The sequence below is a fragment of the Benincasa hispida genome, chromosome 7 (genome assembly GCF_009727055.1).
Source record: "Benincasa hispida cultivar B227 chromosome 7, ASM972705v1, whole genome shotgun sequence".
NCBI classification, from domain to species: domain Eukaryota; kingdom Viridiplantae; phylum Streptophyta; class Magnoliopsida; order Cucurbitales; family Cucurbitaceae; genus Benincasa; species Benincasa hispida.
The window spans coordinates 49628592-49646914 of record NC_052355.1 but is presented as its reverse complement, the minus strand read 5'-3'; the positions used below and the strand labels follow the sequence as shown (position 1 = coordinate 49646914).

General features: G+C 32.7%; 2 protein-coding genes across 6 annotated transcripts; one reads left to right on the top strand and one right to left on the bottom strand.

Annotated features, from left to right (window-relative positions):
- Window positions 1-337: 337 nt before the first annotated feature.
- Window positions 338-11800, top strand: LOC120081393 (protein GLE1). 4 transcript variants are annotated; one of them, XM_039036226.1, is made up of 18 exons: window positions 338-919; window positions 1261-1331; window positions 2979-3099; window positions 3210-3234; window positions 3510-3668; window positions 3785-3937; window positions 4201-4321; window positions 4861-5009; window positions 5753-5924; window positions 7076-7295; window positions 7523-7632; window positions 7982-8052; window positions 8609-8690; window positions 9495-9566; window positions 10157-10240; window positions 10886-11017; window positions 11197-11319; window positions 11399-11800. In XM_039036226.1, coding segments are annotated over exons 4-18 (1929 nt in total). In that variant the 5' UTR covers window positions 338-919; window positions 1261-1331; window positions 2979-3099; window positions 3210-3232; the 3' UTR covers window positions 11678-11800. The 4 variants fall into 4 exon arrangements, 3 of the variants coding, with proteins under 3 accessions (XP_038892154.1, XP_038892153.1, XP_038892151.1); XM_039036225.1 differs by having other exon boundaries at window positions 3186-3234; XR_005482802.1 differs by having other exon boundaries at window positions 2979-3234; window positions 11201-11319; window positions 11399-11540.
- Window positions 11801-11896: 96 nt separating this feature from the next.
- On the bottom strand, window positions 11897-15631 carry LOC120081394 (E3 ubiquitin-protein ligase RGLG2-like). Of its 2 annotated transcripts, none has more exons than XM_039036228.1 (12): window positions 15501-15631; window positions 15002-15295; window positions 14280-14364; window positions 14059-14199; window positions 13853-13966; window positions 13675-13772; window positions 13443-13522; window positions 13267-13372; window positions 13031-13158; window positions 12780-12948; window positions 12549-12605; window positions 11897-12460 (listed from the first exon to the last, which is right to left on the bottom strand). In XM_039036228.1, the coding sequence occupies exons 2-12, from the start codon at window positions 15224-15226 to the stop codon at window positions 12380-12382; spliced, it is 1284 nt and encodes a 427-aa protein (XP_038892156.1). In that variant the 5' UTR covers window positions 15227-15295; window positions 15501-15631; the 3' UTR covers window positions 11897-12379. The 2 variants fall into 2 exon arrangements, with proteins under 2 accessions (XP_038892156.1, XP_038892155.1); XM_039036227.1 differs by having other exon boundaries at window positions 15375-15510.
- Between the last annotated feature and the right edge of the window lie 2692 nt (window positions 15632-18323).

Below are 18323 nucleotides of genomic sequence, written 5' to 3'. Positions count from 1 at the left end.
TCTTTATAATGTTTAAATAAATTTAAAATTTCACATCATGATTATTTTAAGTTAATCAAGAGACATTACGTCAATTATTGAAGTTAACAATATAAAATCTTGAAACATAGAGACCAAATTGAAATAAAATTCAAATATTAAAGATAAGATTGTAGCATTTTAAAATTTAGAGATTAAATTAAAACTAAACTCAAAACTTAAAAATAAAAGACGATAGGCAATAGTTGAATTCTTAGTAAAATTTTAAAAACAAAAATATATTTCTAAAAGTTATTTTTAAAATTTAACTTGATTTTTGATCATTAACCAAGGAATTAAACTAAAAACTTAAGAAGGAAAAGTAGGTTTCTCAAATGAAAATGAAAAAGGCGGAAAAAAAGAAACCCGTTCCATCTTCTTCCTATTCCACTTGCAGACGCCGACCACCACAGCCCCCCCTGTTCGGTGCCTCGGTCTTCTTCTCCGGCGAGCATCAGTCGACATGTAAATGTTGGCACTCACTCACTGTCTTTCGCTGGACCACCAGGCTGCGCCATCCACGCGTTGACAACGTTACCCACACAACAAACAAACCCACGCAGTTGAGAAGCGTTTCTCCTTCTCTGGCGGCTCTGCAAACCCACATCGACGATCAAGTTCCTCCGGAATCTGACTCGAGTAGACACCCACATAGATAGACGCCGAGCGTTCTTCTCTGGTGATCCAGTTACTCGCCAGCGGTGCTTTAACCTACATATCTGACTTGCATCGTGAGCACGACTTCGATTGGCTTCGCTGAGGCCGTTGCAACATTGTTTCTCTCCTTTTCGACGAGCTTTGACATTGACCCGCATTCGGGTTGGCCTCAAGTCAATCTACCCATAATGTTAGAGGTTCGGATGCTTTGGAACACCAACCAACATGGTTAAGGGCATTTTTGGTAAGATTCAGTATGAAATATTGCTTTAATTTCCTTTCCGAATTGGATTAAGTGTTCAAATTATATTCTAAACCCTGGAATGCCTCTATGATGGTTGTATTTGGGTAAAGTTTGAAGTATTCAATTAAGGTTATATCAGTATTAGCATGTCTTGAACTGTTTCAAACTCGATTACAGTGTGTTAGATCAGTTTGTAATGTGAAAGCTTGTTGTTTGTAGTTTTGGACTAATTTAGACCGGATGATTAAGGTCTATGGTTGGTTTATGGTGGAGTTTGGGGTAGTGTCGATTATGGTTTTCAAACTGAGTTTTAGCACCTAAACATTGTGTTTACTGTTTAGGCTTTCTAAGAAGGTGATGCTTCTTCAAGGAAGTGGATTTTCAGATTGAGAAGTGTAGGTTGTCAATCGAGGTAAGTGGTTTCAACATCCCTCTCAAAATATAAATGACAATTGTTTTGGATGCTTTAAATGTTTTCCTATCAGAAAAATGTTTTATGTGATTTGAGGATGATGGTAAGTATATTGTATATTTTTAGTTGTTTTCGTCAAATGAAAGTATGTAACTGTTTTGAATGATAGTTGGAAGTGTTTCATCAGATTTTGAATTGAAACTATTTCTCCTTTGGTTTTATTACCTGGGTTAAATTATTAAAAGGTTTGAATGGTTTGATTTAATGATTTTTTCTGTTGAAATTGCTATTTGAAACTACATATTTTGTTACAAATGTTTCTGAATGATTCAATGGGGGCTATTCAGATATGCCAAGTTTTGTTTTTGGGATTGTATGCTCATGTGGTTGTATCCAAATATGGAATCGACGGGAAATGAAATGACTAAAACTTATTTGTGAGAAAACAATTTTGAAATGAAGATTCATATGTGTGGTACACTCATATGGCTTGACACTTAATTGACTGATGTTTTGGTCAATTGTCATTCGACTTCTATGATTGAATGGATGAATGACGGGTGTTATCGACGTTTAACCACATATGTTGGGCTAATTCAACTATGCATCCTTTCTACTCTGTATTTGGAAGTACTAAATGACTAATAGCTCTCTTGTATGAAAGTATTGACTGCTTGTAAGTTCTATTAAATTGAAAGTATTGACTGATTGGAAGCTTTGTATTTGAAAATATTGAAAAATTAGTGTTATAGATAATATGAAATTTTTGTTTATTAAAGCTATTGAAAGTTTATTTAAACATTTTGGTTTTGTTGTAAAACTATTTGTAAGTTTCAGCTTGAAATATTTAGTTTTGAAAGCTTAGAGCCAGCTTGGTAAGAAATTTGAAAACAATGAATTCAATAAAAACAAAGTTGTATTTCATGTTTTCATATATGTTTTTGATAGCAGATTCAGAAATTAGATTGTAATTTAAACAATTGTTTTAAATGTGTCTGATACTATATTTATAAATCATAAAACTCGTTGTAGCTTACCCACTAAATATTAGGTTGACTATAAACCATTATTAATTAATTTATGGACATGAAAAGTAAAAGAATTAATTTATGGACATGTTTATGTTAAGTTTTTTGTACAATTATTATTTTATAATATTATATAATTTATAATATATTTTAATTTTTTAAAAAAAGTGATTTGAGTTTATAACATGGAATTTTGTATTTCTAATGTTTTTATCTTATTAATATTATTATGCATTTTAAAATTTAAAATTCAAAATCTGGATACACTGAAAACATAAAAATATTGTTTCCAAAATTTGCATTGTTTGGATTAGAGAATCCGACAACAATTTTCAACAGAATATAGATTGTTTGCCAAATACGTATTTGCTGAATTCAGTGAATCTGAAAATATAAATCAAAATCCAGATTTCCAACTAAACAGACCCTTAATTGCTCGAAAGATTTTGATTTCGAAAGTACCCTTTGTGGCAAGGTTTTGACTAAAAATTTTGCAATGGTTTGTATTTTTATTCACGAACGTTTTGAAAGATAATGAAGTTCAAAGCTGGATATGGAAGTTGCTTATTGAGTATTTTGTACTTATCTGTCTTCAAAATGTTTTATGATGACATATCAGGTGATAATTCTGAGTGCAGTGAAGTTTGGCATTCTGGCGCAAGACATCAAGGGATGGTTATCTTAGGATTTGATAATTTGACATAGAAATTGTTTGTAGTAACTTGCTTTCGCTGATTTGTGTAAGTTGTAAAAGTTTATAATATTAATGTTTCCACATTATTGTTTTAATAACTATATTGAAAAAGACGGGCCGTTACATTAACAGTTTCTCCTCCGGTATTTGAAGCAGTTCAAAGTTTGCTTATTGAAGCTATGTAAGTTCTTTATTCTTTCGCATTCAACTTTTGATATTGTAATCGTATTTTTTTCAAGTCGATTTTATGATTGGGCAAAAATTTTGAAGTTACTTTTTGGGCATTTTGTTGCATTGTAGATTTAGCATCTTTGTGTACATGCCTGTTATGGATGACTTCAAACTAACACATGCCTGACAAACATCGTTTAGCATAGTCATTTTTTCATGTTGAACGGCATACCAGGAGCCTAATTGTCAATTGAATTATTCTTTTGTCTGTGTTTCATTCTTCAGGAGTCCTGTGAAGTTGACCCTTCGGTGTCCTTCTAAGGTTGGTCAAGTTACAGTTGACCCAGATCCTGATTTTAGCTTTGATGATTTGCGAGCGGAACTTCATTACTTGGAGGAGAGGTTAAAGATATCCACGATGCCTTTCAAGAAAACATGTTCACGGTATGATATATATATATATATATATATATATATATTTTATCTCTGAAATAGACACAATGAATTTGTGCATGCTTCTTATTTCTTTGTTAAAGAATTTTTGGTTTATAACTTAACAGAGACTTCCCTATCACAAAAACTACGAAGAGAAGCTCCAAGCCTTTTGTAATGGGAGTGTATGAGGATGAACTAAATGAAATATTTAGTGATGAAGTGTTTTGTGACCCAAGTTCAAATGCTAAGCGCTTCAATTGTGATGGAATTTTTCTCAGGTATTTTATTGTACTGCCGCATCCGACTTTCTTTATTTCTTCTTTTAAAAGTTTCGTTTTTTGTTTTTAATTTAATGAATATTTGTGCTTAATCTTCCCAAAATATATTTTCTACGTGAAGTTTAAAATGACGATTTGTTCATGTTCTAAACTTTTCTTCGTCATGTGATGTGCAAAATTATCATGCTAGTATATTTTGATTTGAACTATTACATATTTGGCTTTCTGCCATGAAGTTTTAAGATTTTTCTTGCCTTCTCTAGTGATAGTGAAGATTCTGACGATGAATCAACTCTTGAAGCACAAGCCTACCTGAAGGAGGACGTGGATTTAGTGGAAAGTTCTTTAGCTCAGCTAACACATGATCATATGCTTAATATAAAGGTACTTTGGGGAGTATCTAATTTATATTTGTTTCTTTTGTTGATGTCTACACATATTTTAGCATCTAAATATGGATGTAACATACATTTCATTTCTCATGACATTTTATGTCCGTCCCTCGTATCACTTATCATAAATTTTCAATTAGTTTGTTATTTTTCTTTGGTTTTTGCTTGGTTTAGTAGATACTAGATAATACTTTTGGGGAGACGCTTTTGTAAAAGAATTACTGTGATGTTGAATAATGATCTTTCTTTGATAATTCTTGGAGTTCTAGATGCTGTATCGCACCAAGGTACTGTGGATGAGATGTATGTGAAATTAATTTAACTGGTGGTTTTTTTGGTACAAAAACTCATGAGTTATATGGTTTTAATTTGGATGTTGTCGTTGCTGTATTCTCGTTTAGTCTGACGTCTACGACTTAAAACTTATAAGATGTTGGAAATTATGAAGAACTTTCAATTTCAACCATAGTGTGATAAAGTAGATGTACATTCCTATTCTGCTAATGTTTTTCTAAATTGGTTTATAAACAGGAGGAAATCAGGAACCAACTCGGAAGGTTGGAGACCGACCTTACTACTTTAAATGAAAAGTCAAGTGCTGCAATCTCTCAAATTGAGAAATACTATGAGGCAAGACGAGAAGCTGACCGGAGACTTGATACTCAATATCAACGTGAGATGTATGCTTTTCTATTAGTTTGTTTGGTCATCTTTCTTTATTTTTGTTTTTAATGAAATTGGTCATCTTTCTTAATTCAAATTTGGTTATCTTTCTTAATTCAAATTTAGGAAATCATTTTCTGTCACATACCTTTATTTAATCTTTCACAGATTTCTTTCGTCAAGAAAATATTTGTATCTCATATATTCTCTATGTCATGGTTATGTTCACTTATGTTCACCAAGTGCCGAAGCTGAAGGCATTTCTATAATTGTAAACTAAAAGTTTATGCATTGAATTCCACTAATGTATTTCTTTGTATTCAACCATTCCGACCTTGAATTTGCAGTTTTTTCTTCTCCATGCTTGAACCTAACCAACTAGATTTTTAAAATCATTTTAACCATCATGGGTTAGCCTAGTGGTCAATAGGGGGTATGAACTTGATAAAGGGTTAAGAGGTCATGGGTTCAATGCATGGTGACTACCTACCTAAGATTTAATATCTTATGAGTTTTCTTGACACCCAAATGTTGTAGGGTCAGGCGGGTTGTCCTATGAGATTACTCGAGGTGCGCATAAGCTGGCCCGTACACTCATGGATATAAAAAAATATTTTTTTATAATTTATAATTTTTTTAAGAATGTTCTAATTAGTTCTTTGTGCTTCTTTTCTATACCTAGCCACTTATGAATGACTGTATGGAAGCCCCAACTAACATTGTAATTTTACTTGTGCTTATCCTTTACCTCTACTTTTAGTGCCGAAGGCCTTGATAAGTACTTGACAACTGTTCAACATCATCACGAACAAATATCACAAAGAGAAGAAAGAAAAATAAGAATTGATGCAGCTTTTGAGGAAGCCAAAAGAAAGGAGAAGGCCATTCTAGAAGATAAAAAGCGTCAAGAAAAGGTTAAAGCAGAAGCTGAGGTTTGTTACTAGCTATTTGAAAATGACGAATGTTTTTTCTTGTTTGTTTGTTTATTTTTATTTGTTTCCATTTTTTTATAAGAGCGTCAATCATTTTACTGGTACTGGATTTGATGTAGAATTAAAACAATTGTTTCTTGGGTAGTTAACTTGTAATCAAATTCTATTGAATTCTAACTCTATCAACCTTGCTTTGATTCAATATGAGGATCATTGATCAATAATCCACCCTATATTTACTTTTTAGATTAGATGATATTATCAGGGAGTTAATTCCAACTTCCAATGGTAAAAAAATACAAGAAATTACAGGACCTAACTACGTAAGTGTTTTGAATAGCACGGCCAGTTGAGCTTTTTGGAACAACCCACCTTTAAATTGAGGTGCCAAAGACCACTTATCTCTAATCAAACCTCTAATTTCTTGAACTTTTCATAATCTTATTCTCATAACATAATTTATATTGAGGAGAGTACATCGCCCAAAGAGAGTAAAAGTTCTAATTTGGGAAATTAGCCCCCCTGTCTCAACACTATGGATCTACTACAAAAGATATGTCCATGGATAAGCTTCTCTCCCTCTTGCTGCCGCCTTTGTCAGAATGATCATGAATATCAAAGTCACATTTTCATCCATTGCCCGTTTGCTGCTAATATTTGGGGAGAATTACATTTCACCTTTGGTTGGTCTATAGTACCTCCATAGGGATCAATGGATTGGTTAAAAATGACACTGAATAAACGCCCTTTCAACAATACCAACGGTCTCCTATGGACAAATATGGTCATTGCCATTTTGTAGAAGTTATGTGATGAAAGGAATGCTTGGCTGTTCAAAGGCGAAGACACCTGTAGATGAAATCTTAGATCTATCAATCTTTCATGCTTTAATCTCTCTCTCTCTTGGTGTAAAGATTCACATCTCTTAGTTTAAATTTTACCTTTTCTACCTATTTGGATTATTTCATTCAATCAATAAAATTGTTTCTTATCCCCAAAAAGAATTATTTATATTCATATATAACATTTATATTTACATTTTTCTAGGTACTTGACAAAAAACAAATTTTCGACGTTTTTTTCACCTTGCTCTTAAGCCCCATAGTTGGTGCAATTTACTGCATCTCACACATCTAAAAACACTTGTGCAGGCAAAAGCCAAAGCTGAGGCGGCAATGAAAGATGCCATAGAAGCTGAGAGGAGAGCAATGAAAGAAGCAGCTGAAAGTGAAGCCGCTGAAAACTTTAAAAAAGTTGATATTGTACAAGTGCAAGAAACTATGGTTGGGGCGCTAACTACCAAACCAGTAAACTCAGTCGGCCAACCTAAAGAAGCTGCTCCGAAAGGATCATATGTGTCAAGATCACCAGGTGATTTTTAGTATGAATGTGATGATGGCTTTCTGTTTTCGTAAAAAATGATATACTTAAAATTTCTGACAATGTATTTCTTTTTCCGTTCTATCTGGATGTTTTCATGTTCATTTCTCTTTATCCAGAAGATAGATTTCCATATGACTTTTTGTGTGTGGTCTGTCAACTTACTTGATATCAGTGTTTTATCTAATATTGAATTTTTTGGGCCAATCTCATGGCAGATAGCATGGTTAGAGCCTCAAAAAGTGCTTTGACTTTAGAGCCGGAGAGACTACAAAAACTTAAGGAGATAGAGGAGGGAAACCAAGCATTGAGATTGAGTTCAAATAAGGTTTGGCATTAACAAGTAGTTTGAAAGCTTATTATTTTATCGGTTCTATATGCAATAGATATTGCTAAGCATGGATATTTCATTTTTACGTGGAATGCAACATACTGCCTGGTTAGCATATGATAGTAAACATTGGTCACCGTGTGATTGAATGTATCTCTCAGCCTTTCTTTTCATAAACCCCATCTTATAATTATGTCACTTCTATTAATCAGATTTGTAAAAGTTTCGTCCTATGACTTAAATTAGGATCGACTATCTTCTCTCTAAGACTTGTGATATGATATCTTTGAGTATTTGTATATTGATGTTATCATAATACTAAATGTCTATCTTTTCATCCTATCAGGATTTTAGCACCCATGAAAAGCATATTGCTAGGCTAATCAAACAAATAGGGGGGACAAAAGAGAACGTCAGGTATGAGCATTCTTTGGTTTTTGTATGGCTATTTTGCAATTGAAACTCTTTTGATAGAGCGCTTTTGTTTTTCATGTGCATTTCTTTTTGCAACTGGCGAGCTTCTTTCTTAGTATTTATTTGGTTACAACCTGGTTCCTATCGCAGGCTGCATTGATGTTATTGCTGTCTACAATGTTTAGTTTGACCACGACTATTTTGTGAAAGGTTTCTGTCTATGCTAGTATTTTAACAAAATATGTTTCTAAAATTTAAAGTTGAATTTATTAGATTAGAGCTTATTTGTATAATTGTATTGACTCTTGTCTTTGAAGTTTGAACTACACTTTGATCCTAGGGCCACCAACCATGGAAAACTTGAAATATTAGATGAATCTTTAGTTTCTCTTGGTAGAACAACTTTGTAATTGTAGCATTAAGCAATATATTTGAAATAGATTTAAGGTTACATTTATTTGTTACTTGTGTTTTTACTTTAGCTTTACAAATAGACAACATTTTTGTATTTGTATTCTCGGAAGCATATTGATTGATTGTTCTGCTCAATCTGATTCAGAACAAAAACTAGTGAAATTCTCAAGATTTTCATGGCTCCTCTTTGTCCGCAAACTATTAGCATTGCAGCATTTGCAAAGAAGGTAATAGCATCTCATTAACTAGTTGATCATACATCTTGCTTTTATGTTACTCATTATGGTAGTTTAGTAGTTGACTACATTTAGAAGTGTCGTGCCCAGATGCAGTGGCTTCTTGCATTCAACCTTGAAGTTATAGGCTCAAAGCCTTAGAATTTCATTCCTAAGTTATAATATGTTAAGAGTTCTTGAAGTACAAATTCTAATAAATAAAAAAAAAGAGGTTCTGGAAGTATAATTGTTGATGGTCCAGAGGCAAGCCCCTATTATAAATTTACACGGGGATTAGAAACCTACTCGGATCTGGTAGTAAGAAGGTTTTTCATTTAACCTCCTTGTAGAATATGTTTAAAATATCATATTTGTGTAGGTCATAGTATTATGACTTATGGAAGGGTCTTGTGTTTGACATTTGTGTACTAGAGTTAATTTTAAAAAAGTGAAAAACAAGTGGTTTCTTTAGTTATATTTTAATTTAATGTGGTTAGGCATGTCAAATTTACTACTCAAATAGGCATGCTATGTGTGGTAACTAGCTAGACCAATGTTGCTTTTCTTTTCAATTGATGCCAACTGTAAGACATGCATGGAATAACTAACCATCTTTGATCGTCTCTTTCATTACTCAATAGCTAACTTTATTTTCAGATATCTGTTCTTGTATTACCTTTAGCTATCATGCAATTGGATCTTATTATTATTATTATTATTATTTTTTGAACAAGAGTTGGATCTTGTTCTCGAAACTTTTCTTCATGTAGTTTGGCCCAGTGCCTCGAAGCTTCTAACTTCCTTTTGATATTTCAGATCGTTTCTCAATGTGAAAGTCCACATGATGCATTTGCACTGAGTCATGTTATTGTTCTTGTTACCTCACAGGTACTGCACTGATCATGTTTTTGTTCTTGTACCTACCTATTGTTTTTCCCCCTTTTTCCTGAATATCTCATTTCATATTTTAATATTTAAACCCCTGCATATAATGTATTGCATGTAATGTGAAATCAAGGGCACCAAATATGTTCTGAATTCAAATGACGCCCCCCAACCCTGCCACTAGTGGCTTAGGCAACCTTTGTAAGAACATCAATCTCCTGAACAACACATCACCACTTAGTACACACAAGAAATCACTCAAAGGGGAAGAGGCAAAGGACCAATATTGATGGTTAAGCATTTGTAGGGGCACCTACACCCGTCTAAAACTTGAACCCTGGAGACATAAAGGGTTTTTGGTATTTAAGCTTACCCAAAGGTTCCATATCAATTGATATTATAGTATAACTTGAAATAGTATCATATTAGTGGTAAAATAGTCCTTCATAGTTATGCTTATTTCTAGAGGTTTGTTTTCTTGGTTGGACCGCCACAACAACCACCACCACCCAAAAAATAATTTTGTATTTCCTAATTCTTTTTCTTAATACAGTGACTATTGTATGCTAATGCTAGCAAATTATTTTAACCAGGTCCCAAGTGCTATGGTTCTTGTTCTTGCAGAGTTCCATAGAGCTTGCATCTACACAGTTCCGAAGCACATACAATATTCAGCGGTTAGTTCTTTCCGACAACTTAGATTGTCTTTATCTCTTACCATTCTTGATTTGGTAGTACCCTAGAGCTTCATCGTTCTGCCTTCTCCTCTTTGATGGCAGTTTACTGTGTTCTTAATGAAAGTCTTGATTGATTATGATATTTTCTCTTGCCAAATATTTTGGGCCTTGCGTGATTGCATTTTAATCTCTTAACTACCGAAAATTTCATAGAAGAATCAGCATCTTGCTTGTGAATGCATTTCTTTTAATTTAATATAGAAAATGATTCTTTTAGCAAACTTTCGTGCTCTACTAGTTTAGTTTCCAAGCTTTAGTGATTGGTTTGGAACAAGTTGTGATTCATGTGTCTAAAGCATGGTACGAAGAAAAATATATAATGTTATTGCAAATTAACGAGGAAATATTTGTACTGTGAACTTTATTCCAATGTCCAAGCAGATTAATCCTCCATACGTTGTTTAGGTTTTGAGACGGACAAATTCCACCTATTCATAGAAATTTGCTCATTTCAAAATTTAAACCACATTTGGATCAATACAAATGGTTTAGTGCGCTTGTGCTGTAAATCTACTATGTTTATTTTTTTATTTGTGTGATTCCTCACTTGCATATTGTGTAATTTTTACACATAAATTGCCATAGGCTGCATTTGAATCCAAAGAGTCATATTACAAAACTATTGGATTTCGAGAGGACAATGGAAAAATGGAGAGTGTTGAGAATTATTTGATGCGGCTAGAAGCATACATGAAACTATATGGGGCATTGATTCAGGTTTGTCCCTTCTAATAGCTCGAGAAGTACCTTGAAATATTTCGTCTTGCTGCTTATTACTTCAGAGATGTATATAGTTGAGCTACTTTCCTTATCTAGTTATTATACCCCATATTCAACAATTATGACATTAGTAATCTTTCTATAAAAGCAACTTATAAAAATGGATCATTTGGCAGACAGAAGTTCCTGGTGTCCGCAACTTACATGGTCTTGAGGAAGGTTGGGCATGGCTAGCAAGATTTCTAAATGCGGTTCCCCCCAATACATATACTGCAGCCTCGCTCAATGCGTTCTTAAAAGTAAGTTGAATAGAAGTTTAATTACTGAGAAGTAAGCTGAAAAAATCATGGTGTGACCCTAGTTTGTATCATCATATAGGTAGCAGGGTTTGCACTGTTTAGAAAATATAAATCCCAGTTCAGGAAGCTTTTGAACATCATCTCTGACAACTTCCTGAGTGCGCTAAGAGGAAAAGGGAACTCACATTTGAATCATATAATATTGGACATTGAATCCTATTTGGAAGACCGAAGATTCCTTCAAGAACCAGAAGGAAGAACCTTGGTGGGGGGTTCCTTGGCGTCCTGGGATGCGGTTCCAGAGCCAGAGTACACGCAAGATTCATACGGCCATTCAAGTAATTCATATTTTTATTGATACTCTCCCTCCTGTATACACTTTTATTATTAGTTTAGCAGAGGAAATGTAACGCTGCCTATTTAGCCTTGTCGTATCATTTATAACTTTGGCATTCTTCAATACAAAAGAAAATTTCAGCAATATTGAATAGGTGTACTCCAGATATTGTGTATAAACTTGTAACTCTATTATTATTATTTCTTTTTTCTTTTGGCGCCGGTTTGTAACTCTATTTAATGACAATGATGAATTTTATTGAAGGAAAAAACGTCTGCTTTGTTGAAGATAAAGATAAACAAGTTTGAAAGATTTATGCAACAACCTAAAGACCAATATGTACACACACACACAAAAAGGATTCTAAGAAAGAAATAAGCTTAATGATAAGATTAACACGATCTCCATCTTTGAAGCTTCTGCAAATCCTCTACGTGTCATTGAATCCTCTACGTGTCATTGTGTTTATAATTTCGAATCAATGGCTATAGTTGTGTTTGATCTTGTGATGAAGCAGACAGAAAAACATCCCATATGTACAAACTCTCAGTAGAACAATATTGATGTTCTTTGAAACTGTCATCAAATGGGGTAGGTTCAAAACACAATCAAGACGATATAATACTCTATACCCTCAAGTTGTGTTGAAGCCTCGACCTTCAATGTAAGTTTCAAGGAGCCAAAAAATAGGATAAATGACCCATTTATACAGTATGGCAAGACTTAGTAAAGCCTTATTCTAGTCTGAATAAAGCTTCGGCATATGGGGCACAACTCGAGATTTTCTCCGCAGTCGCAACATGTCTGCATTAGGAAAGGGAATAATTTGTGAATAATTTACAAAGGAGAATGAGTTTCATTTACCAGGATAATCATAGGATTTGGTTCTTACCAGATGGCCACAACCAAAAGCCAGATCCTTTGGATTTGTGAGACAAATGGGGCAAAGCTGCAAGGCCAAGCCATTTTCACAATATTAGTCTTTACTAGAAAGAGATCCAAATAATAATAGGTTCAAATGATATGAAGCATAAAGTTCAATAGAGTTCAAAATAAAAGAATAGCTTGTTAGGCCCCTAGGAAAAGTAAATGTTTAATTGCTAGCAACAAAGAGATTAGAAACCTGGTTGTCATAATGAGAACTTGAGGATGAAGTTGTGCCAACTCCTTGGTTGTATCTACCAAGTGAAGGTGTTCTGGTCGGAAAATTGTTTGAGCGCGGGGTTCTTGAGTAGCCATTGTACACAGGAGGGGGAAGAGGTACTCTTTCTGGTGAAATCCCTCTTTGTCTTCTGCTTCATTGAGAGTAAAGAAATAGCATTCGTAAATCGTCAAAAAAACCGTTGAATCTCAATACAATGAGTGAATGCATACCCCAATAAGCCAAGCTCTAGAGTTGCCAGGTATTGAGAAGGTATTTCCATCAATGCAGCGAGGGAAAATTCTGTTTGCCTTCTGACATTGTTTACATTTTTCGACATCATCTCGGTGAAATTGACAAACTAGATATGGATATGCCAAGCAATTTTCGATAGTCAACATATATTTCAAGTTGTGAAGGGGAGAAAAACCAAGAAAAATCTTTCATGTATGGAATAGCAGTTGAAAACCTGAAAATTATCGAAAGCTCGGGCTGGGATGTTATCATCAAATTCCTTCATCATATCCCAAGGCCCATCTCCGACACCAACTAAGATTATTGACAACGGGTACTCGCTGCAAGTATACTTGTGCTTTAAGAAAAAAAGACTTTGGATAATCAAAGATGAAGTTGCTTGATATTTACCTCGCCCTTACAATTGCATCGATTGACTTTTGTTCTTGTAAACTCAGTTGACCGTTATGCGTGTCAACGCTTCTTGTGACCTGATTTTAAGGCGATTTCTTTTAGACATCTATACTATTAAGGCGACCAAATGATGTAACAATATGCAACATCCAAGTTTTTTCATATATCTGTATTGTAAGATCATTAAAGATGGATGTCGTACAACTTGGTAGTTCGAAATTGGACTGACCTGCCCATCGGCAATTATCAGCAAAACATGGTACTGACCACCAGATTGCTCAACTATTGTCATGGCCATCTCAATTATTGGTGCAAAAGATGTAGGCCCTACAAGAAGGGAGAAAACAAGGGTTAAAGGAAGCCAAATGGTCAACAGTTCAAATGGATTGAAACAAGAAAACAATTACCTGCAAGTTTTAAGTTGGGAACAATTTCCCTGTAACGATGCAAAACTTCCTCAAATCCATTACATATCCTGTCATCCTCATAGAAGCTAAAAACATCTTGATCATGGGTTGATGCTGCAAAAAACACACTTCAACTGTCAATAATTCCCCTGTTATCAAAAGATTATAGCAAAAATCGAGATAGCGGTTTGAATGAATGCAATTACCATCTCCAAATCCAAAGCAGGGAATCAAGTTATCCTCGTCGAAAGCTGATAATGTCTGTCCTATTATAGATATAGCTTGTTCATATGGATTCTGCCCGTTCCCAATGTGGTGTAAACTACGTCGATTAAACGACCTTGAACCTACGTCGAAAAGGGTTTCAACATGCTAAAAGACCAGGGATTAAATGTGTTGAACTAGAAACTATGAGATGAAAACTGACCTGTCCACTCATTGCTCTTCGTGAAATCAATTCCCACAATGAGATTAGATGACTCCAGTCCGGCTTTAGCAAGAGCAGCAGTCACCTGTTTTAAAACCCCATTATTAACAACTCCAAAAATGAATTGATAGAAACCAAATATCTTGAAATGTAAATGATAACTGAATTACAAGATAAACCAAGTTTTCGAGGTACTTGAACCTTCTCAATCTTGAAATTCACAATGCACTCAACAAAATATCCCTCCCTCCCTTCTTCCCTACTCACTGAATTTATAACCGAACTTCCCCAACAAATTCTTTAACTAATTACTAATGTACCTTTAATATCCCTCTAATACCATTCCTATCATGAATCCGTATTTGTTATTATCAACAGTAGATAAATTTGTCAGGGTGAAATGGCTGATTCCATTTGTTATTTTGTACTCAACGAGCCTGCAATTTCTATTCTCAACTCAATCATAAAACTATTTCATACCATGAATTTATAACTTAACACCAATCCTTGTACCTATTTACAAGTTTATGCAGACAAAGTTCATATGGGCAGGTCAAAATCGAAGCAGATAAAGCTACTACTTTCCATTTACAACCCAATGAGAATCATCAAAATGCATATCTTTCCCACATAACCTGAAAGTTGAACAATATAGTTCTCCTGTGTAAAGTGAAACATAAAATCAAACAATATTAACATAAACAGGACAAAGATTTTAAAACCTCATCCAAGGATTGGTAATTATCTGCTATTCTTGAATATTTTCTGTCCAGCCTTCTCTGTGGTTGAGGCGTTTGTGAGCCATAATCAGAAGGTTCTGCATATGGATATTGATGAACATGTGGAGATGGTGGAGGAAAATTGTATTGATCCCATGTTGAAGAATTACCAGACCCATATGAATAGAGCTCTCTTTGACCTCCTTCCCTAGAATTCTTACCTCCCATAACTCAAAAACTCTGAACAATTCCTTCAGTATTAAGCAAAACAAAGTACACACAAATTCAACAATTCACCTGTAAGAACCACAAAGAATGAATAAACGATCCTCTAAATAAATAGGGTCCCAAAATAACTCTTGGGTCTTCAATTTACCTGCAAATGATCTCGAAAAACAGAGCCATCCAGAGAATGTAAGGAAAATATTTGGGTATTTTATACGAAGCAAATCTTTTGGGGAAAAATCTAATAAACAAAGACCAAGAAACTAACATGGTTGACCTGTTCAATTATCACTATCGTTGAAAGTAGAGAAGTTTCCTGGTCTCTTTCTGGGCTTGAATTTGGGTAAAAAAGAGATTTTGCACACCGATTATTATATATCGAGTAGTTTAATAACTTGGGTAAGCTTCCAAATGTATAAATTATTGAAGGAAATGTTGTATGGAAAGAATTATGGGCCAAGGAATAGAGAAAAATGGGTGGAGTCAATACTTTCAAACCAAACTATGACACCACTATTGCATATGCGATTTATGGTTTTCTGACGCAATATCATGCGTAAGAAAACTAGATGAAGTTCTTAAATCATTTTAAACCAAGATGAAGCTTTGTTATATGGTTGGTGTTGACTGAAATTAAATATTCTTGCCGACCAATTTATGAACTTCCTCTTTTTCTCTATGCTATTTTACACCTCAAACAGATATAACCGTCGGAAATTTTCTAGTACTATCTTAATAAATTTGTCACGTTAACCTGCTTTTAAAAAATAGGATGAAATCCACTAACATTAGTGTGAGTTTATAAAGGTAAGTTTTTTTTTCAATAAAGAGAGTATGATACTCCCTCGTTACTAAAACTTTTCTTAGGTTAGGGAGAGGTTCATAGAGGATAATTTTCTCCACAAATGTAGAGTTTGGAGTTTGAATCCCTTACTCCTACATATTGTTGAACTGAAAAAAAATATAAAAAAAAATAAAAAAAGACATTCAAAATTCCATCTTTTAAAAAAGTTGTAAAATATAACAAAGACATCCTATTTATAGCATTTTCACGGACATATTTAGATCCATAACTCCCATATCTTGCCAATATAAGTTATACTGCAACTGTACACGATGTATGTAGTTTTTTTTTTTTTTTTTTTTTTTTTTTTTTTTTTTTTTTTTTTTTTTTTTTTTTTTTTTTTTTTTTTTTTTTTTTTTTTTTTTTTTTTTTTTTTTTTTTTTTTTTATTTTTTTAATGACCACGAAATCTATAGTTAGAATCTATCTACTTGTATTGTCTAGTATTAAAAAAAGGGACAAATTGCAAAAACCACTCCTAAAGTATGATGGTAGTTGCAATTATAATCTTAAACTTTTAATTGTAAAAATCGAGTCATCAAACTTATAAAAGTGTCAAAATTGGATCTCAAACTTATAGAATTATAATGATCATAACAATTGTACAAGTATGAGAGTTTATTATTTATCATTTAGGGACCAAGTCAAATTTTTAACGGTTAATGTAAGTTTGAGGGTCAAATTTTAAATGGAAATTTGAGGGTCTACTTTTTACATTTGAAAGTTTGAGGATGTAATTGCATGCAATTGTCACCATGCTTCGGGAGTGGTTTTGTTGATGACAGTCGTAATTTGCCCAAAAAAAAAATAAATCCATAACCTGAATGCATGAAACATATACTTAATTTCATAAACCTACTTACTAACTCTCATCTAATCTAACTAATCTAGGGAGTGTTTGGAAATGACAATTGAAGTAATGATTTTAGAAAAAGAGATTTAGGTATAATTAATTTTATACATTGATTTTTAAATAATCAAATTTATGTTTGGTTCCAAAATTGTTAATTTGATTTTCAAATATTTAAAAGTGATTTTGAATTATTATGTTTTGTTCTAAAAGTAAATTTAGAGTTAGATTGTATTTTCTATTTGAAGAATTATTATTTAACTAAATAATTATGGTAAATATCTTTTTTTATTTATTACATTATTAAATTCTTATATGCATGGTTGATATTTTGAGTAAGGTGAATGTTTATAATAGATATTGAAAGAAAATTTAAAATATATATAATTGTTTGTTTTATTAACAATTTAATGACAAGCAATGCCTTACATCTTTTGTTAAGTATTTTTTTAAAAAAAATGATTTCACAAATAGCTAAACAACAATACTTTAGCAAAAATTGAATTTATTTAACAAAAATCACCTACCAACTAATCCTCCAAAATCAATTTAAGATACATTAGATTTTTCTAAAATCAATTTTAGTTCATTCCAAACACAATCATTTTAAAGAAAAAGTGATTTTAACCATCTCAAAATCAATCCCAAATATATCCTTAATAACCTAGAATCAATTAAAATTTAATTTTACACTTTTAATCACATTTTTTTATATTATTAAAATTAATTTTGAAGGATTGAAATTATTTTTCGAATGATTTGGAGAATGAAAAAAAAAAACGTTTTTAACCATTTTAAAACCACTTCCAACTATACTATATACACATAAATGTGTGTTTGATTGAATATTAATTCATGTTTAACATAAATGTGTTGTGCGCATGCGCGTATTAGTTAATCTAAATTATTTAATACAAATTCAGAAAAACAATTGTTAAAAAAATATTGAATTAGTCAGAATTTTATTGATGTAGGATGAAATAGATATGAAAGAAAAAAAAAGATATATAAAAAAATTGAAATGAAGAAATGTTACACTATCTCAATTTAAGTATTTTATTATAAGTTAATATTTTTTCAAAAAGTTACACGATTTAAATTGCAAGATATTTTATTTAATCTAAATTATTTGATACAAATTTAGGAAAAATCGTTGTTATAAAAATGTTGAATAAGCCAAAATTCTATCTAAAAGAACTAGTTAGAGAATATGACAGATTTTTAGGAAAGCTGCTTTAAAAGCTAATATAGGTGATTTTGAAAGTAAAAAAATATAAAAATTTGAAAAATGGTTATAAAAAATTAAGAAATAATCGAGTTTACCAAATGTCTAAATCAGTTAAAATTTTTCTAGAGTTGCTTTTGACTTTTCAAAACAATTCCAACGAGACTATATATATATATATA